Below are 27,314 nucleotides of genomic sequence, written 5' to 3'. Positions count from 1 at the left end.
CAGTCCCGCGGGTAAGGGCGGCAGCTACTGCTGCCTCTCCGGCCCGGCCCGCCCCCGGGGGGTGTCCCGGGCTGCTGGGCCCGCCCAGGTAACCCCATCCTTGGCCCGCCCCCGGCCCGCCCCCCCGGCCGCCCGCCCGCCTCCACTGCCGCCGCCGCCGCATCCCGGCTCTGGGGCGGCGCTGACAGTCTGGTCCGCGCCGGGCAGCGGGCGCAGCAGCGGGCAGGGCTGCCGGCAGGCACGGAGGCAGAGCCCGGCTGCGCGCGCCCCGGCCCGCGCCCGGCGCCGTGCCCTAGCTCACTCGTGGGGTGCCCACCTGCCGCCCCGACGGGAGGCCCCCAGCGGCCGCAGCCGCTGCCCAGGGCCGGGCGCCCGCGGCGGCACCATGAGTCCCCGCTCCTGCCTGCGTTCGCTGCGCCTCCTCGTCTTCGCCGTCTTCTCGGCCGCCGCGAGCAACTGGCTGTAAGTCGGGCTGGGACCTGGCTGAACCCGGCAGGGGCCGGGCGGGGCGGGGCGGCGGGCACGGGGGGCGCTCCGCAGGTGTCTCGGCCGCGGGACGCGAGGCTCGCTCGCGCTCTCCACTGCCCGGGCCTCCCTTTGGACACCCCTCCTGCCTGGTCCGGCTCACAGCCCAGAGGCAGCAGGGGTGGCGGCGGCGGCGTCCGCACCCATAGGCGGCCTGGGGCGCCCGAGAGCGCAAGGGGGTGCGAGTGCGGAGCGGCCACCCCGGTGGGGTGTCGGGCGCGGGGCGCAGCCCAGGCTGGGCTGACAGGTCACCGAGGAAGCCCATTTTGGGGAAGGACTCCGGGCCATAGCAGCAGGTTAATCCTGAGACGTCCAGGAGCGAGCTCCCCGCGCCGCGCTGCGCCGCGCTGCGGGCTGGGCTGGAGGCGTGCAGGGACCTGTTTCTGCTTGGGGGGCGGGAGCTAGGGATAGAGGAAGAGCAGGGACCGGGACGCGGGGCCTCCGAGAGCCCTTGGCTGGCGCGGGCTGGCCTTGGTTCTCCCTGGGGCAAGAAGGAACTCCGTCCAGCCGTTAAAGAGGACAACAGCCCCCCACCTCTCGGCCTCTCGCCTAAGGAGGGAGGGGTGGTGACTGCTGGTGACCTGTCTGTTTCTCTTTGAGGAGGGCCTGACTCAAGGGACTCCCTGTGAAGGGACAGGAGGTTGGCTGGGAAGCGTGGGGGCATTCTAAAGGGATGAGCTTGGCAGTGAGTCCACAGGGAAGCAAGAGGACCCTAGACTCCTCCTCCATCGCCCTCAGTAACTATTCCCCAGGCTCCCGGCTTAACCCTGGCCCAGAGCGCTGCCCTCATCCTCTGTGGGCAGCCAGTGGGGAGCCAAGCTCCAATATTGATCTGAAAAGCATGAGGTGGGAAGGGGGTTAGCCAACAGTGTAGCTGGGGTTTCCATGGAGACAGCGGGAGAGGAAAAAATTCCCTCTGCATCAAGACCAAAGAACAAATATCTCCCATGAAATTGCCCCGAGTGTCCAATGGCTGTTGCTATGAGGTCATTGCGGCCAGTCGGGGCCCTGCAGGCGGGAAGGAGAGTGTTCGCCGGGGTCCGAGCCACCCAGGGCTTGGGGGACGGAGGTGATGTGGAATTCTCCCAGCTGTTGGGAGCGAGGACTCCGAGGCCGCCTGAAGTGGCTGCAAAGCTTTTGTTTTTCTTGGAGGTTTAATTTGATTAACACTTCAGGGCCAGTGGCACAGTGTACAGAAACCAGGGCATCCCCACCTCCTCCCGCTGCCCGCCCAGCACTCCAGCCCCCTGAGCGAGGGAGGAATCGCAGGGCCCAGGACGGGGGCTGACTTGGGCTTGAAGGAGTCTGGGGTCCCTGGAGCTGCCTCTTGAAAGCATGGGTCGAGAGCCGGGTCCCCACCGAGAATGTGAGCATCGGGACGAGTGAGGGCTGGTCTGACCGCCCAGCAGAGGGACCCGGAAGGGCCAACTGGGGAGCGGCAGGCCCAGGGTCTGACCCAGGCCTTCGGGGGAGAGGACGTCATCCGTGGTGGAACGGCCTTCCAGGGCATCTAATGTTCGGGCTCCGTTCACAGATGAGGAAACTTAGGCCCCAGGAGCGGAAACCACTCGCCAGAACTCAGAGCCAAGAACTGGGCACAGGTGCTCTGACTCCCGGGCAGCGCCACGCCCCCGTCCCTGGAGCCATCCCACAGCTGAGCCAGTGTGGCCCAGGTGGTGTCACATCCCAGCCCCGGCCCCGGGTCACGCAAACCAGGGGGTATTCCAGCAGCTCAGTTCTCATTCTGGCGCCACAGGGGGGTGGGGTGAGAGAGAGGCAAGGTTGGCAAACCTGTTCTCCGCAACGGAGATGGTTCAGGTTGCCACGGAGCAGTCTCCGGATGACCCTGCTCACTCCCGCTCTGCCCTGGGCTTCGGGCTTCGAGCCAAGGGTCTCTGCTCAGCCCACTGCAGAAGGGACAGGGCCTCCCCGGGACCCTAGCCCACCAGAGAGGCTGTGATGGAGCAGAGATCTCTGGGCACACCCAAGACTAGGTCACGGACCTTGAATCTGTCACCCTCCATCCATCCCCAGGCCAGGGACTGAGGTGGCCCTGCAGGAGATCTGTGTCACAGCCTGGACTTCCAGGAGCTCGGGGTCTAGGGAGAAAGACGAGATAAGAAGCAAACCCACGAGTGGGTGGGACAGCGCACATGCTGTCCCTGGCAGAGGAAGGAGTTACGTGTGAGCCGGAGCAGTCACGAAGTGCGGGGCTTGGCCTGGAGGTCAGCGTTGTGACCGTACGGATGACAGTTATGACAGCTCCCACTGGGCTCGCTGCACCCAACACCATCAGACCCCTGTTTCACGGAGGAGAAAATGGGGGATCCTGGAGGTAATTGCCCAAAGTCACCTGCCGAGTAAATGGCAGAAGGGTCTGATCCAAAGTCTGCCTGTAGAAGGAAAAGCTGCAGGCAGGCAGGCAGGCAGGCATGGTGGCTGGCTCTGGGTCTCTGCGAGTGTGAGCCGTGCGGGAGTCTGGCCCCAGGAGGGTGGCTGGCAGCGCTCTCAGAGGGGCAAGGCCTGGCTGACCACTCCCCTCCTAGTACCTGGAGTCGGGCTGCCGTCCAGGGGCGGCTGGCTGGCCGGGTGCGAGCGCCGGCGCTGTCTGTCGTCTCAGAAGGGCGGGCGGGCGGGCGGGCAGCCTGGCAGGGAGGCCAGGTGTCCCGCTGCGTGCAGCTGTCGGCGGGACGAAGCCTGGAGCTGGGAGGGCTCCGCAGCCCGAGGCCTGGGCAAGCCCAGAGAGGCTGGAAGCTGTTGATTAGACTTGTGTCTGGCAGGCAGAGTGAGTTGACAGCTTGTGGTAGCTCCCACCACTGAGGGAGGGATGGATGGGTGGATGAAAACCGCCCGTCAGTGGACAGCCTGGGCTCCACCACAGGCCTGGGCTCAGAAGTGTCTCTGACCGTTCCCCCAGGTGCTGGGGCGGTGCTGGGAGTCGGGAGATGGGGTTCCAGTCCCAGCTCTGCCCCACACGTGGGGTGACCTTGGGTGGGCCTCTTCCATCCTCCGGGTGGCAGTCCTCAGCAGCGCCTCCAAGCCCCAGATGGAAGTCCTGGGAAGAGCCACAGAACGGACGAGCTACGGGTTCATTGTTTGGGGTCTCCTGGAGGAAGGCGGGGGCACGCTGAGCAGGGGTCCCAGCGCAGGCCGACTGGGCACGGACAGGCAGCCCACGCGGCACTCAAAGACAGTCCAGCAGAGTGGCTAAGCACTGGGTCTCGGGGACGACAGACAGCCGCAGTTCCATCCCAGCCCTGCCACTGACCAGCTCGGTGGCCTCGGACAGGTGACTCGACCTCTCTGAGCCTCAGGCGCCTCATCTGTAAAACGGCTTCCCATGTGGGGAGTTGTGAGGCAAGAGAGAGGCCACGCACGGAGCCTCTGAGCACAGAGCCTGGCGCACCAAAGGAAACGGCAGCCGTGGCTGCTGCTGTCTGTGAGACGGGGCCGTTGGGGCCCTGTCTACAGGGGCGCTGGAGAGAACAGGCTTTCAGGGGTGCTGCTCCCAAACCCCATTTACCCCGAACTGTTCTGTCCAGATCCCTTGACCTGACGCAGCCCACACGTGTAGGATTCCAGGCCGCCGCCACCCCGTTCTTCAACCAGGGCCCCCACAGGAGCCTTGCAGAGTGAGGGAGGCCCAGCCCGGCTCGCAGGCAAAGCCCGCTGGCCTGAGGAGGGGTTGCTGGGAGGACCCTTTGGTGCCCCCAGGGGCAGCATCAGGTTTCTCCCTGGATCTGGCATCTCCCAACCCAGTTCTGGGCATCTGCTCACCCGGCGGGCCGGGGAACTCCCCTGGCCCGGCACTCTGGGCACAGCTCGCTGGGCCAGGTGTGTGCGGCGCCAGCCCGGGTGTCAGCGCCCGCCCCACGGGCAAAGGTGTGGCCTGCCTCCCCCGGGAAGTGTCCCCCTAGTCCCCGGCTAAAAAGGATGCCTCCCCCCTTCTAAAGAGTGAAAGCCTGCCCTCTTGGAGCTCCTCGAATGGCTCTGGGCACGAAGCACCATCACGAGCGCACCCACATCCCTTTGCAGCTCGCCCCAGGGCTGCTCAGCTCGCCCCGTGCCAGCCGGAGCCTGCCTGTGCACGGGAGGGCGTCCGCAGCATCCCTGGCCTCTGCCCACCAGATGCCAGTAGGAGCCCCCGCAGACAACAACCAAAAACGTCTCCAGACATTGCCAGATGTCCCCAGTGGGGCACACCACCCCCGGTGGAGAATCAACGGTTTACAGAGTGCTTTCCCACCCACCACCCTGTGGGGACCACAGAACCTCCCCCCCACCCCCACCGCCCTCAGGGGAAGGAGGCTGCACTCTCCTCAGCACCGATACAGAGGCTCAGAGGCGCAGTGACTTCCCCAAGGACATGCTGAGCATCGGAAGCAGGACTTACTCTCGCATTTCCTGGTCTCGGGTTGTCAGTCCCCTGCCTCTGGGACTGTTCTGGATCATGTACAGCTGTCAGCCAGCAGTGTGGCTTCTTCTGCAAGGTCATGAACGGCTGGGGCCGAGGCTGTGGCATGAGCACCGCTCGGCACCCTGGGAGAGCCTGACGTGTGCCCGACGTGCGGTCGGCACTCGGTCAGTACCTGGCGGGTAAAGGAAGGAAGGGCCGGTCCCCTGCAGAGGGCTTTCAGCTGTGGTCAGCTGGCGCCCTATCTTCAGAGACCTGGAGTAGGAGGGAGTTCCGCTCCACGTCCCTGAGCCCCAGGTGATGCTAAGATGAGCCAAAGTGGGTGTCAGACAGTGTGGCTGTCACTTGGCCAACCTGCTGCTCTGGCCTCAGCTCCCCAGCGAGGGCACACCCCTCAGAGCCAGGTTAAGCTCTGTCTACCCCTCACCCTGCATCACGGGGCTCCGGGACGGCTCTGCCCGAGGGGTTTGCTCAGGCGGCAGTGACGACCCAGCTGTCTGCTGTGGCTTGACTTTCTCCCCTCAGCCCTGGATTAGCAATTGAGCAACTCAGCAAGCATCTGACAAGGCAGTGCTCCCCGAACCTGTTGAAACTCGCCCAGCTCGGGCCCTGTGGGTGCGTTTGGAAAGCTGAGCATTTGCACCAAGCCTCCACTTCTTGTTCCTCCCTCTGGGAAGAAGGGCTTGGCCCAAGCCAACCTGGCACGGAGTTGGCCAGGGAACCACTAATGGGAGTGACAGCCGCACGCCATTGGCCCCGCAGTCACCTCCACTCTGAACAAGCCTGCAAGCGCCTCTGCCGGTTTGCTCGGCAAGCTCAGCTGGACAGCCAAGCTGCGACCCCGAGGTTGCTGTCCAGATTTCCACGGGAGTTGCCAGGTTTTATCTCCGAGTCCTGAACTGCTTCTTCTGTGATTCAGCCAAGCTCAGAAAAAGCTCGCTCCCTGCCGTGACCCCACCAGCTCCTCTTCCCCATCCGAACCCCTCCCCCTCCCCCACGGCCTGGCAAACTTGAACCCAAACTTGAAGAGATCTCTGGCCAAGTCAGAACCCCCCACAGCCGCAGCCGCAGCTGAGGGACCTGGTCTGAGAAGAGGAGGGGAGGGAGATGGGTGGGAAGAGGGACTGATGCATCTGGGGTGTGGGGGAAGAGCCTCCCGACAGCTCACGGCTCAGGAGGGAACTCCGGAGAGGCCCACGCGAAGTTGCGGGAAATTGCCAGTGAGGCCGGAGGGGGCTCTTTTCTGCTGTGACTCTGAATGGTCCTTTCAGACCCTATTGCTCACTCCGCTCACACACCAGTCCTGTCCTACCGGACCGGGTCCCAGGAAATCTTCCCCACGAGCTGGAGACCTCAGGGTTTTCCTCTCGGGTCAAAGATGCCCAGCTGTGCTGGCACCTGAGCAGCAAGGACTGAATCCCAGCCACCAGAGTGAGAGGGGCTCTCAGAGACTGTCAGCTCAGCCCCCTCTCAGGACACTGAGCCTCCAAGCAGCAGGGAGGGGGGTGGAGGTGCCTGCTGTGCCCCAGTCAGTCACGGCAAACACTTATCTGTTAAGGCCTGCTCAGTCTTAGGCTCAGATCTCAGGCTCTGTGCGGGGCGCTTGGGGTCCCAGGGCACATCAGTGGTGGAGCTGGAATGCCATCCCAGGTCTCCCGTCTTCCCAGGACAGCCCCTGCAGTGGAGGCGAGCAGACCGGCAGCCCCTCCCCCCAGCCAGTCATTCTCTGCTCCAGGGGGTGAGCAACTGGAGCAAGGAAGGAACCAACGTTTTCCCATCTGCCCTGTGGGGGTGGGGGCATGGGTTTGGCCACAGGGTCTCCCAGGATTGGGCCTTTAGGAGGGATCCGCCATGGCCAAGGAACTCACGAGAAACCTGGAGTCACCAGAGCACAAGCCTCGCTCCGGGAAGCTGGCGCTGGACAGCTCAGCTGGGGTTTCACCTATCCCTCCTCGCTGCCTGCCCCCCCACCCACCTCCAGGGCTGCCTCAGTGGAACTAGGAAGGGCAGTTCAGTCGGTCCGCGGCTACAAGAGCAAGAAAGGCACTTGGGACAAGGGTGGGTGGGCCTTTGTGGGGGAGAAGCTGTCTGCTGGCAAATTAGAGGGCAAGGCAAGGTCAGCAAGTGCCCTAAATTTGACACCCACTCACCTCCCCCAAACACACCTGCCCCAGGGAGAAAAGAAAAATTCTCACCTTCTGGCACAGCTCAGGTCTGAGCGGCCACCTTCCAACCCTGAATCAGCCCCCAGCACCCCTGGGAACAGATAACCATGAGATGGGAAATGTGGGGGGCCTCCCAGACAGGAAGTGGGGGACACGGAGCCCTCAGGAATGAAGTGCGGGCAGCTGGGACACCAGGGTGATGGAAGGAATGGGAACTGGGAAACCAAGAAGTAGAAGGCGGGGGTGCTGAGTCTCCTGAGGACGGCAGTGGAAGGAGCTGGGGATCCCAGGAGACAGGAAGAAGGGGACAGTGCCCTGAGGTGCAGAGGTGGGGCCTTGAGCTCCAGAGGAGGCCATCTTCCACCCCACCCCCGCCCAACAGAGGAAGAGCCCTTGCAGCAACGAAAACTGGGCGTGGCGTGGAGAACCCTGGAGTCACGCTAAAGCTGGGCAGCACCTACTACCCCACACCCACTGCGAGAGTCTCCAAGGCCGGCCCCTCCTCACTGGCTGCCCCTCCAGGGGTTTCAGGCCAGTGGCAGTGACTCCTTTTGTGGCCCTAAAAGCTGTGGAGACCACAGACCCAGACACTGTCCAGGCAGCCACACAGCCCTGGAGACATGCCCCTCTGCAGGACCCCTCGCTCCTCCTGAAAGCAGCCTGGACGCCTTCACTGTGGTGCAGAAAAGACACGGGGCTCTGGAAAGACTCGTCGTGAAAGAATGAAGCCGCCTTCCTCCAGGCATTGGCCACTGGTGCCAAGCCACCCTGTCCTCGGTGCCTTGGGCCACCCTTGGAGCCTGGTCAGCCAGCCCAGGCTCAGGAGCCAGATGGCCCTGTTTTCAAACCCTGACCACTCCTGACTGGCTGCATGGCCTTGAACACATGACTCTGAGCCTCATGTCCTCACCTGTAAAATGGAGGGGATAACACGCACCTGGCCAGCCCTGAATGGATGCAGTAAGGATATAGCAAAGCACGTGACTCTTGTTGGAAGAGTGCAAGTGACAGGAGATGTCAGGTGCCTCTCTTCCAGTCATCTAGTCCCACAAATGGTTCAGGCACACCTGAGCTTGTCATGGACACCCACTGTCCCTGCCCTCCTCACCCCAGTGTCCTCGGCTCCTGAACATCTGACAGCACCGGCCCCCCGCCCCGTCCTGTCTCTCAAACGCCTGGTCCCTGAAGCATCCACCTGACGGGCCAGAAAACGCGTTCCCTAGCTCTGCGTACTCTGTCTGGGGACTCTGTCGGAAGTCTGCCTCTGGGACGGAGGCTGAAGTGGCCCACTGTTCCAGAAGGGAGGGTGTCCTCCCCCGAGCGTGCTCAGCTGCAAAGAAAGTGCTGGGGACCCGGGGCTAAGAGAGCTCCCAGAGTCAAGCAGAGCAGACAGACGAGCAGAACTGGCCTGAGGTCCAGCCGGGGTCCAGCCCAAGCGGCTGTGACAAGGCTCGGGAACAGCGGCGGTGATGATCAGGATGCTGGTGCACGCCCTAACAGCGACGGGACTGTAACAACATTGCCAACAGCAGCGGAGTGCCCGCTCTGTGAACGTTCCACTCCTGTAAGACTCCTGAAATAAAAACTACTGCTCTCCCCATTCTGTAGATGAAGACACCGAGGCTCCGCGATGCTCACTAACTTGCCTCGGGTCTCCCGGAGGAGGGATCCGGACTCCAGCTGTCATCGCCCTTGCACTATGTGCTGCGCCCAGGGGTCAGGGTCTCGGCGACAGGGGTGCCCCGGGGGGGGAGGACAGCAGGATACGAAGAGCACGGGTACAGAAATGTTCAAAGATCTGAATAACTGGGGGGTGTGGTGGGGACCTTGGGGAACCAGGTACGCCCCACCTCCCACGAGAACACAGTTCCGGACGGGTTCCGTGTCCCTCTCACTGTCACCCGGACCCGCGTCTCCCAAAGGGGCTCGCTGTTCGGCAGGCACTCCGTTTCCCTCGGGCTCCTCCTCCCTCTCGCTCGGCCTTCCTCCTCCCTGGTGCCACAGGCAGGACCGCTCCTGAGGAGGCTCTAAATGTGGCCCGGGCAGGCCGAGAGGCCAGAGGGAGGGGGCAGAGAGGCCTGGGCCGGCGTCCCAGCCCCCACCTGGACACCCGCAGGGCCGGGACCCACGCCACTGATCTGCTTGGCCTCCCAAACGCTCTAGCTATTTCCCCTGTCCTGTGCTCTGGACGCACAGAGGAAGCGCCGGGGAGGAGCCCCGGAGGTGCGGGTTTTCCTCTAGGAATTTGTATATATTTTTTAAAAAGCAAGCAAACCTGGAAAAGCTTGGGACAAGCCCAGCTAATTTTAGTTTCTAATGAAAACAGCAGGTGGCCGAGAGGATCTGATCTCCCTGGCAGGGCCAGGGCGCTCCAGCCTTGCAGGCTGCAGGCACGGGCCGAGGAGGCGCGGGGAGGGCCTCCTGGGAGGAGCCTGAAGGACCCGCAGCCCCCCTTGGAGGAGATGGGGCACGAGCTGGCTGGCAGCCGTGGCCGGGGCGGCCCGGGCCGGTGGGGTAACCTGATCGAAGGCACGGCTGTGGCTAGAGTCCTGGGTGGCCGGAGCAGCAGGTGGCAAATTGCTAAGCCTGTACTCAGCGGTGGCAGGAAGAAGCCTAAACTGGGGCAGCGCAACTAGGACGGGAGGAGAAGCAGGGATGGTCGAGGCCCTCCCGGGGCCGGACGAGCCCAGTGGCAGCCGCGACCCATCATGCCCAGGCTCCGTCTCCCCCACAAATGGCTTGGGCAGTCGACGTTTGAGTCCAGCCCAGCTCCAGGGTCAGCAGGTGGCATGCATGTCTCTGGGGGAAAGGTTGAGCTACCTTAGGGTGCAGAGAGGGGGTTCCAGAGGCCCCCGGGACCAGGTAGGCCTCGGCTCTAAGGGTCTCCACACCCTCAGCAGGCTGGAAAGCTGTCCCTCACCCACCCCACCCCACCCCCATACACACACACCCTTATCTACCCTGAGTATTCTGCCAGGAGGTGAGCAGAGGGGATCTGGTCAGGACAGACACACTGGAAGTTTTTATTAAACACTTTCTGCGTGCTGCAGCCCGTCCCAGGCACAAGCAGAGCCCAGGCTGGCATGACACCACAGCACAGAGCCACAACCAGGGTACAGGGAAAGAGAGTCCCCTGTCAGAGCCAGATTTGCATTCCAAGCGTTGCCACTCACTAGCTGGGTAGCTTTGGGCGAGTCACTCGACTTCTTCAGGCCTCAGTTTGCTCATCTGTAAAATGAGGGCAGACACCCTAAGGGTACCAGACAAGCAAGCAATGCAGGGGTAGCCTGCAATGCCCATGGTTCTCACTTTCTCCACCGCATTTCCAGCTCTGGCACCCAGCCCTTTCCCAGGCAAGACCGTGGGCTCTAGGAGAACCAGGGTGGGGGTGGGGCCATGCCTCCTGTGGCTTGGAAGGGGACAGCTGCTGGGCCCGATAAAGGCAGGGGCTGGGGGTGGTGGGCATCGGTGCCAGCCATGGGGGCAGGGACACTCCCTGGTGGAAGAGGTTTCTCAGCTTCTTCCTGGAAGCTGTCCCAGTGACTCACAGCCATGGCAGCCCAGCAGCTCACCCCTAAATCCCTACTACTGTTATTTCAGCCCATCTCCCCTCGTTGAGCTATGAGCCTCAGGGAGGGGGGTAGGAGGCCCCTCGGGTCCATCTTACTCCTCGTCAATGGCAGGAGCTCCATCTCTCAGCCTGGCTTGGGTCCAGGAGGCCTTGGAGGCCTGGAACCCCCATCCCAACCTGTAGAAACGGGGCTGCTGACTCTGACAGTGGCAATGACCATGCAGACCCACTAGTTTATCCTACCCATGAGGAGATGGGCTCCCAGAGGGGCAGGGACTTCCCCAAGGTCACACGGTGGGTTGGTGGCCCAGCCAGGCCTCCCTCACCTGTCCACCTGCCCACAGAACCCCTGAGCCTGAACAGCTCCCTTCCCCGGAAGCCAGGACCCAGCACAGTCCAACCTGGCCCCTTGGCTAGATGCAGAGGGAGCACAGGTGGAGATGGAACAGAACAACTCTGTGCCCCCGTGTCACAGAGGATATAGGTGCCCCGGCCCTTCTCCAAGAGGCCAACCCTGGGTCTGAGCAGGAAAGGATCCAACTCGAGGCCCAACTCCTTGGCCCCTCACTGGTGGCCTCCCAAACATGGACCTGGCCCTCAGCCAGTAGCTGGGCTCTTGGCGCCCCCTGCAGGCCAAGAGCACCAGGTGGCCCGCTCCCTAGGGGACCCCTTCCCTCAGCGGGGCAGAGGCCCGGGAGCACCCAGGAAGCACTGAGGATTCAAATGTCCTCCTTGCTCCACAGATGCACCCTCTCCCTGCCCCTCAACCACCTTCCTGCCCTGGGTCCCTCTAAGATGCTCAGGCTTCTGCCAGGGCACCGTGTCTCTGTGCATCCACTAGGCAGGACCTGGTAGAGAAGACGGGGGTGCCCGGGAAGGCAAGAGAAGACAGGTTGGACCACCTCAGCCTGAGACCACCCACCTCTCACTCATCCATGCAGCCAGGAAAGGGAGAGATCCTCATGACCACAGCACACCCACCATGTGCCCAGCTCAGAGCTGGATGCAGCAGCCACATTAAATCACATTAACTTCTCAGGGCAGCCCTCTGGGACCGGAACCATTCTCTCTCGAGACAGCCAGGCTCAGACAGGCTGCACAGCCCAGGGGGCTGCCGCTGCCGCGAGGATGAGCATGGGTCCCAGAGTCAGGTCTCCCTTAGGCTGAGAAGGGAGCACGCCCAGTACTTACCCAAGAAAGTTCCCTGAAGGACCCTCCAGGCCAGTGTCAGCCTGGCATCACAGCTGCTCCTAGGAACACATTAAAAGCCTAGAACCCACCTGGAGTGGGGCCCAGGCACCTGCGCTTTTAACAAACCCACAAATGTGTCACTGCACAGCCAGGTCAGAGAACCATCACTCTGGCCCAACCCACATGCCTGGCCAATGGAATGCAGCTGCTGCTTGCGCACCTCCAGGGACAGAGGGCTCGGTGACAGCAGGCAGCCCGCCGGTGGCACCTTGCCTGTCCTCCTTAAGTTGGACGAGCCCAGCTCTCAGTAGCTTCTGCCCACTGGTGTCAATTCTGGCCATTGAGCCACATAAAAGAGCAATGTCTCTACCAACAGCTCTGAAGTGAGGCAAAACCAGGTTCGAGTCCTGGCTGCACTTCTTGTTATCGATATGATTTTGTGCAGAAGTCAAGTTGCTTAACCTGTCTGTGCCTCAGTTTCCCCCTCTGTAAAATGAGAATTTACTGTATTTCTGAGAAGTCAGATGCAATAGTGTGAGTAAGGTACTTAGCCCCCTAAGTTCCCTAAAAGCTTGCTATTTTTATGGTCACCATCATAAACATCTCCCATACTTGAATGGAGTTTTCTGTTTACTTTTCTGTGTGGTCACCATTGACTCATTCAGTTCTCTGTTCAGCAAACAATCGTTGAGTTCCTGCCCCACTGCCACAGACTCACATCAGACCATCTTTCACATGCGAGATCCCTTTTGCCTTCCAGAGTCACCACCAGCTCTCCTCCCACCATTGGGCTGCCACTTGTACGCCTACTATGTGCCAGGGACACTTGGGGTGGGGGATGACAGGCTGAGGGGCAGCAGTTACAGCACAAGCCGTGGAGACATCTAGACCTGGGTGGGCTCCAATCCAGGTCCACCCTTACAAACCACGTGACCATGAGCCAGTTACTTGACCTCTCTGAAACACAACGGGCACTTAGTAGGTGCTCAGTGAATGCACTCCCCCTTGCCTTGAGAGGGGGAATGCTTCTTCCTCACCAGGCCTTTCCCCATCCTGGTGAGCAATTCTGTGTCTTGCTCCCAGCCCCCTTGCCTCCTGGCCCAGACCACAAAGTGTCTGTCATTAGGTGAGGTGGTCCCTTCCTGGGCCCCTCAACCCACTGTGGAGGGAGGCAGGCAAGAGGGATGCCCTGGGGGTTTGAAGGGGTTTGAGGCTCGGATCTGGGGCTTGCTAACTCCATCACCTTGGACACATCACCCTCTTGGCCTTCATTCTGGAATCCACGTAATGGGCATTATAGTGAACCCCTCAGGGATGTGGGGTGAGGAGGCCCCGGGACGGAGTGCCTGTCACCGTGCCCAGTGTACAACGAGTGTACAGTGAATACAGTGCTCTCTCCTGTCCTCCCTGAAGTGGGTGTATTCAAGTCCCTTCTCCCCGCACGTGCCTCACCCCAGAGCTTCTTGACAAAAAGCATCTCGTCTAGATTGTGATCCTCGCCATGACCCTAGGAGGTGGAGCCCACACTGTTGCCCCATCTTCAGGCTGTAAAACCCCAAGGGACTGAGGAGAGATCACGGCATACTTGGCTTTTGAAGACTCCCTTGCCGGCCACCGCCTGTGTGCTGAGCAGCCCCAGGCCTCATTGTCCCACCCCCGAGTGCTGCAGCTCTGCTGCTGGTCACCACCGGATGGCCCTGGGATTGGCTGGCAGTGAGGGTCCTGGCTTTGCAGCCAGAAGGTGGGCTTAGGTCACTGGGGTGGCTGCCTGGGGCAGGAAAGAGAGCCACCAGAGCTGACAGTGACTCCCAGCTACAAGGCATCTCAACAGGAGGGCGGAGGAGCTCAGGGGCTGGGATAACATCAGGGCAGGGAGGGACCCGTGGGGGCTCTGCCTGCTTTGGCCAAGCTGAGATGAGACAGAGGTGTTCTCAGGCAAGATGGCACTCCCCTGCCATGGGCCCAAGAGCTGTGCAAGTGGGCCTGTCACTGGATCCAGACAGAAGCTCACGCCAGGACCTGCACTGGGACAAGTCGGTTCCCACAGACCTGCTGGGCGTGGCCTCACCCTGGGAGTGGACGGGGAGGGACGGGGCTCTGCATCGCATTCCACCCCCACCGTCCTCTCCCCAGGTACCTAGCCAAGCTGTCCTCGGTGGGGAGCATCTCAGAGGAGGAGACGTGCGAGAAGCTCAAGGGCCTGATCCAGAGGCAGGTGCAGATGTGCAAGCGGAACCTGGAGGTGATGGACTCGGTGCGCCGCGGCGCCCAGCTCGCCATCGAGGAGTGCCAGTACCAGTTCCGGAACCGGCGCTGGAACTGCTCCACGCTCGACTCCCTGCCTGTCTTCGGCAAGGTGGTGACGCAAGGTGAGGGAGGGGCTCGTGGGGGTGCTGGGGGGCCAGTGGTGCCAGGGTGTGGACCCTCTTACCAGGGGACCCCAGAAGAGACAGCCATTTCCTTGGCTGGGGAATGATACGCTCATTAGTGGCCGGCCCATTCAGTCATTTATCAGGTGGAAATAACAGCCTGCCCCAGCGAGGGCTTGGGGTGCGGATGGGGGTGCCATGAGAGGGTGTGAGCCAGGAAGGCAGGAGGTATGGGGGGTGGGCGTTTGAGGCGGCTAGCTGGCTGTTCGTGGTGCTGGGCAGAGCTCTGCAGGGTGCAGTGCCTTCCGTCCTGGAGCGACCGTCCGGTGTCACAAGGGAAGAAACTGAGGCTCAGACCCAGGCTCCTCGGAGTGCGAACAGCAGAATCAGAATTGAGACCGGGGCTCCAGACGCCCGGCCCATGCTGTTGCACCTTAGCGCTCAGCCTCTCGTCCATGAGCCCGTTCCCATGCTCCCATGCATCTGTACCTTTGATGCCCCATACTGAGACCCGCACCACGCCCAGCTCCGACACCCGGCACCAGTGTCTGTCCTCTCGGGCTCTCAGTCAAGTCAACCACCACAGCTTAGTAGGGGCAGAGGCTTGCACGTCAACAGCACTAACTAGGGACCAGACACTGTTCAGAGTGTTTTAACTCACCCAGCCCTTTTGGGATAGACCCCTATGTTACAAAAGAAGAAACTGAGGCACGCAGAGGGTTAAGTTACTGGCCCAAGGTCACAGAACTAGAAAGTGGCAGAGCCAGGACGCGAGCCCAGGCAACCCAGCTCCAGGGTATTCCTCTCACCCACGATGAGACAACGCTGTGACGGAGGGGACACGGGAGTCTTGGGAGCCCAGGGGTGGACCCCTCCTCTGGCCAAGGCTGGGGCTCACAGCAAGCATTCCCAAGAAGGTAAGCCCTCAGCTGACACCAGAAATATGAGAAGGCATTAAGCCCAAGGAAGGTGGGCCAGGGCATAGAGAATGTTCCACGCAACCAACTGGAAGCCTCCTTGAGAGGTCACCGGGTCAAGCCTCTGCCCTCGAGGAAGTGCTCTAAACCAGCTGCCTCTTTTTCCACTTCCTGAGCGTGAAACTGACACTCCCGGGCCACCAGCAGCCGATGGGGCCCTATGACGTGCTCAGGCAGCGGGAAGGCGTTGCCTGGGCCAACCTTTGTCTTGGCACCTGTGGTCCTGGATGGCCAGGGCTGCTGGGCTTGTGGCAAACCATGTGGATGTTGTTGGAAACCAACTGTGATAGAAATTTGGAAGCCATTCTCCTGGGAGCTGGCGGAGGCCAAAAAGGCACGATCGTGCTTGGCATTGCTGAGCACTGCCGCTCCAGAGAAGAGGCCGAGGCCCAGCGAGTGCTCTGGTAGCGGAGGATTTCCCGGGACGGTGGTGCCACTGCTGAGGGCCGGGCTGCCTGTCCAGTGAAGCCCGGATACTAGGTCGGAATCACAGACTGGGCGTGGGAAGGCCCTCTTACACAGCAGGCGTTCGGTGTCAGGGGTGGACTAGCAGGTGGACCAGCAGGCCCCGTCAGACCCCCAGCCTTTGCACGTGCTGTGTCCTCTGCCCTCCTTCTCTGCCAATTCAGCAGGCCCCTCCTCCAGGCCACCAGCTCCCATAGGCAGGTGGTTGCTTTTTTCCTCTGGGCTCTCAAGGTCCTTATTGATGCCAGCGTTCTCCCCCCTGCTTTTTTTTTTTGGTGTGTTTTTGTTTTTGTTTTCTTTTGGTAATTTTTGTTTTGAAATCATTTCAAACTTACAGAAAAGCTGCAAAAAATAGCACAAGGACATGCTATGTATACTCTTTACCCAGATTCACCAACTGTTCATATTTTACCCCATTTGCCCTATCGATTTCTCTCTAAAAACACACATGCACACTTTTTTCTAAGCCACTTGTATCCACACGGCTTCAGTTCCCCCCTTTAGAGCAAACTGGGGTGCCTGTCCCCCCCATGCCTAGACCTCGAGCTCTTCCGAGGCAAGGGTGGTGCCTCATTTACCTGCTTCCCAGCGCCTGGCAGAGCCTGGCACGCAGGAGACGGTCGCTGAACGTCTCCCAACGACCGGAAGCAAGTCAGGGCGAGGACTCGAGGGGCAAAGAAAGGCACGCGTGGGTCAGCGCTGGCCCGAAGCCAGTGAGGGACCCCAGTCCTCGTCTGTGCTTGTGACAGGAACTAAGGAGGGGCCCGGCCCTGGCTCATCAAGCTTGGGAAGACTCTGAGAGCCCTCCCGGGCTTGGCCGGGACCGCTCCTGATGACAGTTGGAATGGCTTGGTCAGGCGCCCAGTCCCCTCTGAGCTGAGTCAAGGTGCCCCGCCCCCAGACCCACCACACCGGCCGTCCCCCCCTCCATCCGTCTCCTCACTTCGTATGTTTTCATTTTCTCCCCGAGTAAATTCCTCTTGGAAAAGCCTTACTCTGTCTCCACTGAACAAGAGGGGAAGGGACTGGTCCGTTCCCAGGCCAGTGTGCTCCTCTCGGAAGGGGCAGGGGATGGCAAGGCAGCTGCAGGGAGCGTGTGGCAAGCATGACCTCGAGCGGTGACTTCACTCCTCCGAGCCCCTGAATCCTCACCTGTCAGTGGGACCGGCAGGTGCGCTGACCTCACAGGGTTGTCACGAAGATTCAGTGACGTAATGCATGGCAGCCCTTAGTGTAGACCCTGACCCAAGAAGGGCCGTCCGTCATCACCAGCTGCTGTCGTTTTTGGCGGCGGTAGCAGCAGCAGCAGCGGCGGCAGATCTGGCCAGGCCTCCTTCCCAGCCCCCCACTCTGGGAATTGGGGGGCTTGGCCAGGACCACATTCATGAGCTGCCTGGCTGGGGTCACGACCTCAGACGTGGAAGAGGCCAGAGCTAACAGACCGCCCCCAGAGCCACGCATCCAGTTTGTTGAGGGGTTCGTGTGCTATCCGCATCAGATCGCCCCAACTCTGCGAGTGTGTAGTGTTGTTCCTGCTTCACAGCTGAGGGGGCTCAGCAGGCAGAGGGCGGTCACACACCCGGGTCCAGGACCTGCCAGCTCTTGGCTGTGACATATCTGGGAAGGTCCTTCCATTCCCTAGCCCCACCATCCTGCTCCCCACAAAGTGGAGACATCCAGAACCAACCCCCTGGGGCCCCCGTCAGGATTCAGAGATGATGTCTCTGGGGGGCTGACTCTCCCACAGAGACCCCCATCCCTGCACACGCCGGCCCCCCCCCCCGTTCTCTTACTGCCTGAGGCCTCCCAGCCCCCAAATCTGCACTCCCCCCACGCCAGGCAGCGGAAGCCACCCCCTGCTCCTGTTCTACTGAGGTTCAGACAGACAGTGAGATAATGGTGACTGGTGAGGACAGTGTGTGCTTGCTCTAGGCGAAAATCTACCAGAAATTTGGTAAAATTGGCATCTGGGGAAGCTAGGAATGGGGGCCAGAGGTGGCAGTTCTTGGCTGAGCAGGTGCTAAGGGCCAGATGTGGCATGACCTCTGGGCCATTTAGTCACTGCTTCCTCCCAGGGCCCAGAGCAGCACCTGCGCGTGGTCGGTGTTTGTTGAATGAATGAAAAGGCTTTGAGGATGGGAGGCAGAGGCCACAGAGTCTGATGAAGGTTAGGGGTCTTGGAGAGCAGGACAGGGAAGGGGGAGTCTCAGAGCGGGTGGCCCGAGCAGGATGGGAGACGCGGCAAAGGCCGAGCAGACTCCTCTCCTGCTTCCACCCGCAGACAGCACGGGCCTCCCCCTGCCTCTGCATCTCGCTCTGTGACCTCGACCAAGTTCCTGTCCTGAGCAAGGGGACCCTGTGAGCCCTGGGGCCCCTTCAGTTCTGGCTGCCACAGTCAGGGACGGGTGTGGGGCACTGGCCACAGCGAAGCGAAGATTCCGAACCAGGGCCCTCTCTCCACCCCCACGTGGCTGGCGTCAGTGAGGACGCCCTGCGGAGGACGGTGGCATCAGGCTGGATTTGAGGAGTAAATGCTCATCAGTCCTGGGCAGTCATTCACTAACACCTGTGTTCTCATCTTTGTCCTCAACAATATTGGTATCACGTGTCGACCTAATGAGGGCGAAAACATGGGTGACCTCTCAGGCCAGCCTTTTGGTGACATCAGACCACTTAACAGGCGGCAGGAGCACCCCCCAGTGACATTCTGCCACTGAGAGTTCCTTGAGGACAAATTCGCCCGGGTGCTCCCACGGCACAGCACAGCGTGGGGCCTAGCTCACAGCAGGCGACCAATAAACATTTGGGGTAGCGACAAGGTCCAGTCTCTGCCCTAAGGAAGGGGTCAGCCCAATGGCAAGGAGAAGGTCAACTGACTGACCTTCAGAGTGTGTGCGCCCCATCACATTGATTAGCAAATGAATGAAGTGGCATTCATCACCCAACGATAGTCCCACAAGAGCTACTGAGTCTTGAGCGCCTACTATGTGCCAGGGACTAGACTAAGCACGTTCCTTACTTTACCTCGTCGATTTCCAGAACGACCTGATGAGGTCAGTAGTACTGTCTGCCCCATTCTATGGACCAGAAAGCTGCAGTCACACATCTAGGATGTGGCAGCGCCGGGACTCCACCCCAGGCCTGCCCGGTGAGCATCCTCGCTTCCCCACCCCCACCCATCTCCCAGCAGCTGTGAGGGCCCCACCCCGTGCCCAGCCCTGCGCGGGGGGACTAGAGGAGAAGTACAAGGGACAGCCTGGTCCCAGGAGCTTCTAACGTGGCTGCAGAGGCCAAACACGAGATACTTACAGTCTGCAACCCCATTCTGACCATGAGGGCCAGGTGGGCCAGCGAGCGCGAACTCATGATGGTGGGACGGAAACGTGGAAGTGGTGCGTGGGTCTGGCCCGAAGGGCGGCAGGACTTTCCCGTGTTCGAATTGGGAGAATGGGGTGCAGAGAGGGAGGGGTCTTAACACGGCTTTGTCCAGCTCCAAAGCCTTTCCTCTCCGCCCTGTCCCTACATCGTCTCTTAAATCCAGAGAGGTTTCCTGGCGGTGACGGAACCAGAACTCAGGCACAGATGGATTTCAAGGATAGGTGACCTTTTGCAGAGAAGAGCAAAAGAAGCCAGAAGGGCATGCTGGGGTGAGAACAGGGAATGGTATCTTTGTCAGAGACTCCTGCCCATCCTTCCCACCTCCCCAGGGACTACCACTGAACCTGCTCTGGAAACACCTGAGTTACGCTGGGGGTGCCACTTCTACCAGGACACGAGCCAGGTGCCCATGGCTTCCCTCCAGCCCAACTCAGCCTCATCTGGCTCTCCTCCAAACAACCCCCACCCCCCAGCTAGGATGTACTTCCTTCCAACAGCTGGAGAGATGTTGCAGGTGATGTGCTCAGAATTGTTCCATTTCCCTCTAGGCCATGGACTGGCTAAGGGATCCCAGACAAGCCACTGAGCCTCACTTTCTCCTCCACAGAGCAGAGCTGGAGAGAGCTGGTTGTTCCAGCTTTTGTGAGCCATAGACGGCATATGCAAAGGCCCTGGCATCCTCAGAAAGGGGAGCCATTGCTGGAGCCACAGGACAGCGCTGAACTCCCAGCCCCAGGCAGCCTCAGCACGTCAGCAAAGACAGCCCTGAGACCCAGAGGACACGCAGGACTTAGCCCAGTGGAGCCAGCCAAGAAGGTGCCCTGGGAAGGAGAAAAAAGCAGGAGGGAGTTGAGTGTAGGATGGGCAGATGGCTCTACAGAAAAGGCAGGAGGCTGTAGGGTGGCTGCTGGCACCTTTGAGAGTCCTGCCTTACCCTGGGCCGGCTCTGCTGTCCCGGGAGGACAAAGCCAGGACTGTCTTTCTCCTGCAGCTGGAACAGGCAAACCCTGACCAGGGAGCAGTTATCTACCACGTGGCTGGGACCTCCACTTGCAGGCGCGCCACGATCCTTTTTCTCCCTCAGCAGCCTCTGCCAGGTGCCCTAGTGAGCGAGGCCCCGGCCTGGGCACCTTGACAGAGGGGAGAAGCGGGAAGGGCCGGGGCCCAGGGCCAGTTAGAAAGAGCTGGAGGAGCCACTGCCATCGGCTCTAGGGGCACGGGGGCTGGGCCACGTTCTCCAGGCCTTCTGGGGGCTGCCGTGCTGAGCACAGGGGCCAACTGCTCACCATCCCCCAGTGAAGAACCCGCAAAAGTAACTGGGCTTGTCCTACAGCACGTGAGATGTAGAGCAGACCCAAGGAAGCCCTTCGCTTCACAGGCCGTGGGAAGAGAGCGGCTGCATGTCTATTCCTGGGGGCTCCGGCCACGGGGCAGGGTAGTGTCAAGGCTGAAAGCTCTGCAGCCAGGATACCCAAGTTCAAATTTCAGTGCCACCACTTCCCAGCTGTTTTATTGGACAAGTGGCTTCACCACTTGGTGCCTCAGTTCCCTCATCCGTAAAATGAGGGTTAAAAGTCCCTACTTCGTAGGATTACTGCGAAGAGTACATACACCACGTGAAGGAAGTGCTCAGCACCCAGCACAGAGTAAGCACTCTGTAAGCTTTAGCTCTTTCTCTCTTTCTTCCAGAAAGCCTTCCTTCAGGCCCACTCCCAAGCGAAGAAAACCATAGCGTCCTGTCCCCAAGGCCAGGAGGGGACATGGAGTCCTGGCAGAAGATGGGTGGTGGTTTGGGGAATGAGGCAGAGGTCTCCCTGGGCAACCTCACAGGGCGCCCTGCACCCCAGGGCCACGAGCCCTCAAGACAGGAGGCGAGGCCAGAGCTTGGGTGGCCCAGGACCGCCTGAGCGCCCGGAGCAGCAGAGGAGAAAGGACCGTGCCAGGCCAAGATCTGGGGCCCATGGCCCTATCTCCCGCTTTCCCTCCCTCCTTGGTCTTTGGGGCAAAGAATTGTGCTGGTTCAGGCCTGGAAATACCAGAAATACCAGAAACTAAAGTCGTCTCTCTTTGGGCGGCCACAGCACAAAACCAACCAACATGATCCTGCTATTAACCTCGATTAACTTGGAGAGGATTCCATCTCAGGCTGTCAAGGCCCCCGTGGCCCCAGCCAAGGCCCCTGATGCCAGCCCAGAATGGCCAGGCCAGGGCAGAGGGTGGGCAGTCGAGAGCGGGTGGTGGGCAGTATCCCCAGTCCGAAGGGCCGAACCAAGAACAGGGCATCCTGAGCCACCAGGGCCTGAGCTGCCCCCACCCCAGCTCAGCTTTTTCTGCTGCCTGTCCGCAGACGCGGGCACAGAGGAGGTGATTGTTTCTCTCTGACCACAGCGACTGCTCCCCAGGGCAGCCGAGAGCACAGCCCTGGGTGTCGCAGAGGTAATTGCCAACCACGGGGCCAAAACCTGCCCCCTCCACTCCTGCGGACACAGACACTCCAGCGAGAGACAGAAGGACAGTCACGGGCACACAGAGGCCCTCAGAGGGCCCAGCAGAGGAGCAGGGCCTGTCTGGTCACACTCCCAGCCAGCCATGCACACACGCACCACGCTTGCACTGCATGCACACACACACACATTCCCTCCCACCACCCACACCCCCAGAAAGAGGCTCCACAGAAGCTACACCCCCTGAGGCACAGTTCCTAGGAGGATAAAAACACCCATTCAGGCAGGGGGCGAGGGCAGGCACCAAAATAGAACCGCGGAGAAGTCATGGGCGGAAGGGAAGGAACAGGCACAGAGGCGGACAGACCTGTGCCTGAGTCCTGGTTCTGTCCCTTCCCCTCCCCAAACCTGCAGTGTGCCATCTGTGAAATGGGGACAGATAGAGCTCCTGGTGGTCAAGGACCTGCCCTCATCAGCAGTGGTGAGGTACACAGCAGGGACCACTGTCTCTTTAAATAACTTACTCTTACTGAGAGAGATGAGGAAGCAAGAGGACATCAGGAACAAGCTCAGCCTGAGCGAGAAGGGCTGGGGCAGGAACCTAAGGTGGGGGGACCCCTCAAACCCCGGGGGGGCCGGCTGGGAAGCAGGCACGGAAAGAACACAGGTTTTAGAGGAAGCCAGGCCTGGGATAGCAGTCACAGCTCTGTAGTCCGGTTACTGTCCAGTCACCTCTCTGAGCCTGTCTTCTCTCTCTCAAACGTCGTGAACATCACTAGCCTTCTGGAGGGGCTGTGAGAACAGCAACCCCACAGAAGCTAAGAGCAATGAAGCTGGGCTGTCTGCTTGGCACGTACCGTTGACTGGCCTCTGTCTCATGGGGACGGTGAGAGCGCTGACCTCACAGCACCTGTGAGGATACAATGCCCGGCACACGTGGAGACAGAGGGCAGTGCCTCGCACATAGTAAGTGCACTCTGCATCCGTGCGGTGAGAATGATTGCCCGCACAGCGCCACTCCTGGCCTCTGGGAGTCGGCCTGCCCCCATCTTTCCAGGGGCCTCGATTGTTCAGGTCCCACATGCCCCCACCTCTGAAAAGGAGGGTGCGGGAGGAGCACCAGGACCCAGCCCTGCCCCCCCTCTGCCTCCCACAGGGACTCGGGAGGCGGCCTTCGTGTACGCCATCTCTTCAGCAGGTGTGGCCTTCGCAGTGACACGGGCGTGCAGCAGTGGGGAGCTGGAAAAGTGCGGCTGTGACCGGACAGTGCACGGGGTCAGCCCCCAAGGTAAGTGCGGGACAGGGGGAGGCATGAGTGGGAGAACAAGGGCCTAGCCGCCACTCACCCGTGGCCCCTTCTGCCCACTGCGCCCCAGGCTTCCAGTGGTCAGGATGCTCGGACAACATTGCCTACGGCGTGGCCTTCTCACAGTCATTCGTGGACGTGCGGGAGCGAAGCAAAGGGGCCTCGTCCAGCCGGGCCCTCATGAACCTCCACAACAATGAGGCCGGCAGGAAGGTAGTGTCATTTCTTCTGCCACCATCACCACTGGGACAGACGTGGGCTTGGCAAGGTCCCTCAAACACTCTCCCAACCCACATGCCATTCACACATTTGCTCTGGCTCTCTCCAGCACCAGGCGCCTCCTGGCAGGGTGGGGAACAGACGGGGCACAGGTGTCACCGAGCAGTGTGTGTGGCCGTCCCACACAACACACTTGCTCCCCAACACACCTTACCCATGCGTACTTATGTACATAGGTGTGTCTCCACCCCTCTGTGTCACTCACCCCCCTGACAGGTAGCACAGCTAGGATTTGAATCCTGTGTCCCAGCAAAGATCATGGGCTTAAGTCTGACACCACCTGCCTTCTCCATCCCTACTGGTCAAGGTTTCTGTGCAGGCTCAGTGCAGCCATGGTCTTCCCCATCACGTCACTTGTCACTCGCTGTCCCTTGACAATGCCCTTTAAAATGTCCCTCCCCCGTCAACTGCAAGTGCCCCAAGGGCAGTGACAGTATCTTCAACTGTCCCCAACTTACCAGCCTACCATGGCATACAGTAGGTACTCAATACAGAGGAAGCATGAAGTCCACCTTTCTCCAGTTCTGCAGCACGCCCCCCGGCCATGCCCCCACTGTCTGCCCCAGAGCAGCCCCTCCCCAGCCCCCCTGGCCCATCTCCTGATGGCTGTCTCCCCGCCCTGTCCCCTGCAGGCCATCCTGACACACATGCGGGTGGAGTGCAAGTGCCACGGGGTGTCGGGCTCCTGCGAAGTAAAGACGTGCTGGCGAGCCGTGCCGCCCTTCCGCCAGGTGGGCCACGCACTGAAGGAGAAGTTTGATGGTGCCACCGAGGTGGAGCCACGCCGCGTGGGCTCCTCCAGGGCACTGGTGCCGCGCAACGCGCAGTTCAAGCCGCACACGGATGAGGACCTGGTGTACTTGGAGCCCAGCCCAGACTTCTGTGAGCAGGACATGCGTAGTGGCGTGCTGGGCACGAGGGGCCGCACATGCAACAAGACGTCCAAGGCCATCGACGGCTGTGAGCTGCTGTGCTGTGGCCGAGGCTTCCACACGGCACAGGTGGAGCTGGCCGAGCGCTGCAGCTGCAAATTCCACTGGTGCTGCTTCGTCAAGTGCCGGCAGTGCCAGCGGCTGGTGGAGCTGCACACGTGCCGGTGACTGCCGCCCAGCGCATGCCCAGCAACCACCTAGTGGCCCAGGGAAGGCCGATAATTTAAACAGTCCCCCACCACCCACCCCAAAAGATACTGGTTATATTTTTTGTTTTGGTTTGGTTTTTGGGTCCTCATGTTATTTATTACCGAAACCAGGCAGGCGACCCAAGGGCACCAGCTGGGGTCTCCCTGAAGCCTGGGTCTTTGTGGCTGCCACTGACCAAAGGGACCTTGCTCATGCTCCCAGCTGTCCACACGTGGCTGCTGCTGACCACTCAGTTGTTACCTGTATCCGTTTTTCTACTTGTAGACTTAAGGTGGAAAACAGGACTGTTACAGCCACAAGCCTGCTGACCCTGCCACCTAGGGAAAGAGGTGGCCCTATGGCAGGGGGATATCGGTGCCATTTTGCTGGAAGTTGCACCCCCGCACATACACACGGACCCCTGGCAGCTTCAGCCTGGTGGCCTTGTCTTCTCAAGCACCCTGGAAAGGGAATGGGCAGATACCAGGTCAAGAGCAAAGGGGTAATCGCAGCCCTCCATGAGCAGCTGGAGGTTCAGTTTCTGTGGGACCTTCCAGGCAGGAAGAACAAGTGAGATGAGGGCAAGAGAAGGCTACAGTCCCACCCTGGGGCCCAGACTGCCTGGCCTCCCCCTCAGACAGGGAATCCCTCCACTCCCTGGTCCCTCCCAGGCAGGAGTATAGGCTGCCATCCTGGACCAGAGATCCCAGCAGGGCCTTTGCAGTGACACCCCTGTGTGAGTCTCTTCCTCACAGTGCTGCTCCTCCGTGAAACTAAGAATGGAAATGCTCACACACAGAGAGGGAATATAAGAAAGCCCTCTCCCAACCATTATTTCACTCAATCAAATTTATTGAGCAACTGCTATGCTGGAGGCCCTGTGCTGGGCCATCTCACTGGATGTTGGAGAAGACAGGCATGCTTGTGCCCATTTTACAGCAGACGGCAATGTCCAGTCGGGTCACAGAGCAAGCAAGATGCAGAGGTAGGGACACAAGATCCCTCCATCCAAGCTCCTCCTGAGCTCCTGTACCCAAAGGCCCGGAAACTGAGGGTCCTCTTGGTCTGAGACTTGGGTCAGGGACTCAGGCTGGAGGAGAGGAGCCGCAAGGCAGATGGAAGCACAGACACAGACTGAGCTGGAGCCCACACGGTTCCTGAGGGCAGAGCAGACTCTGAGAAACAAGGTAGACAGCTGCAGGGCACCCCTATCTGTGGGTACCCTGGGTACTAAAGAGTCCCCCAGAGACAGCCTTAGCTACCCAGGCCTGGCCCTGCACAACAGCCAAGCCATCGGGAACCCAGTCCAAACTTTTGTGAGCAAGACAAGCACACAGCAAGACCTGGCTTGACCCAACTGCTTCCAGGGTGGGCTCCCAACCACCAGAGAAACTCACTGCCAGCCCGTATCCAGGCTTCCCCCACATCGAGGTTCTAGGCTCCTGGTTTCAAGTCTTGAGCTCTGGGGTCTCCATTGAGGGTTCTTAGACCCCAAGCTCTCAGCTCCAGGGTTCAATGTCTGAATTCAAAGTCCCAGATTCAGAATACGAGCTCTGGCCTGTAGAAGCTCTCTAGGCCTGTGGTTTGTACCTCCTGGTGTTGGCTCCCTCACAAAGAGGTCAACACTCTTGGCCTCCAACCAAGCTCTCTGCTCAACGTCCACCCAAGAAGACCAAAACCAAGTGAGATGCTGGAGCCCCATTCGAATGTGGGGATAATCTTGGGGCAGGCAAGCTCTGATGTGGATGAAAACTGAGCCGACTAAGTGTCCCCACAGCTGCCCAGCTGGGCTCACTGCTCTCCTGGCGGGCTCTGTTCAGCTGTCTGCTCAGTGCCAGGGAAAATACCATCCCTCAATGGCACAGGCCAGACCCAGAGAAAGGAAGCAGTGGGAACCCCTCCCCCTCCAGAGATAGGGCTGAGCCACTCTCCCTGCTCCCCAAGTCCTATCCCCACAGCCAAGGGAACAGCAGGACCAGGATGAATGCTGGTTTGATGGGCACTGCCTCCAGGAAGAAGTGAGAGGGTCTGTGCCCATTCATATGCTTTACCTTTCTGCCTGCCAGGGGGCTCCCCAAAGCTGATACTCCTGGGGTTCTGAAGGGTATAACCTCCGTGAAATAGACTAGATTCTAGGAACCTCTGCCAGCCCGACCACTACCACCACCAGCACCCCAAAGGCCAAAGGGATCCACAGCCACAGGAAAATGGAACTTCCTTGGACACACCCTCCTCTAAACTGTCCCAAACAGAGGGAGAACTAGCACAGGCCAGACACAGCCCACCCACCCTGCAAGCTGGCCAGAAGTCCAAGTCCTGCCCCAAACCTTCCCCGCTAATCTTGCCACAGGCAAGGGTGATGTCCTCTGAGGCCTCGGGCTGGATAAGCCCCAGCTCTGGATGCTGCTGCCCCCTCTGCTGCCCCATCCCATCTTCCAATTTTTATACTAGGCTCCTTGCCATTGTGACATCCCCATGAAATAGTCTGATGCACGATAAAATGATTATTTCTTTATCTTGCAATTGTGGCAGTGACTTTTTCTGTAGAACACTTGGGAAAGGATGTGTAAAAGGCAGGTAAACAGTAGTAATCTCTAGATAGGGGCACCATTTGCCCTTGTGAGTTGCCTTGTGAGGAACTGGTCTGATGGCCACGAGTAAAGGACCCACCAGTACACTGTCTGGAATTCACGTGAACACACAGAGGCCACATCGGCACTTCACTGAGCCGTGATCAGCTATTCGAACGTTGGCCTGAGCCAGGGCCTCAGCACCCTTCTTGAGTGCTAATGTGAAGAGGAGACCAAACACAGTGACGGGGAGGGTATGGTGAAGAGGGTGCCACTTGAGAAGATAGGGGACAAAGGAAATAGAACCTAGTTCCTCTCAAGGACACAGGTGTTCAAAGCCCTGGCTACAAGTCAACTCCTGGATTGGAGCCAAAGTCAGAATGATGGTATCTGGACGGAAAATGCCATATAACTCAAGTCACAACTATTGGGGAGACCCAAGGTGGCTTCTGAGGAACCTCGCTCTAGTGAAGCCCTCCTCTTCACCAAATGGGGCGTGGCCTGTCTCCCCACTCACCACCCCCACTGCAGCAAATTCA

General features: G+C 60.3%; 1 protein-coding gene across 1 annotated transcript; it reads left to right on the top strand.

The window, feature by feature from the left end:
* The first annotated feature begins 179 nt into the window (after positions 1 to 179).
* WNT4 (Wnt family member 4) lies at positions 180 to 26,720 on the top strand. The gene is made up of 5 exons (XM_028512485.2): positions 180 to 462; positions 14,000 to 14,235; positions 22,656 to 22,787; positions 22,876 to 23,018; positions 23,717 to 26,720. The coding sequence occupies exons 1-5, from the start codon at positions 386 to 388 to the stop codon at positions 24,182 to 24,184; spliced, it is 1,056 nt and encodes a 351-aa protein (XP_028368286.1). The 5' UTR covers positions 180 to 385; the 3' UTR covers positions 24,185 to 26,720.
* Positions 26,721 to 27,314: the final 594 nt, after the last annotated feature.

This window comes from Phyllostomus discolor, chromosome 5 (assembly GCF_004126475.2).
Source record: "Phyllostomus discolor isolate MPI-MPIP mPhyDis1 chromosome 5, mPhyDis1.pri.v3, whole genome shotgun sequence".
Lineage (NCBI taxonomy): Eukaryota > Metazoa > Chordata > Mammalia > Chiroptera > Phyllostomidae > Phyllostomus > Phyllostomus discolor.
The sequence above is the reverse complement of the archived record's forward strand: the minus strand, read 5'-3'. Positions and strand labels throughout refer to the sequence as shown.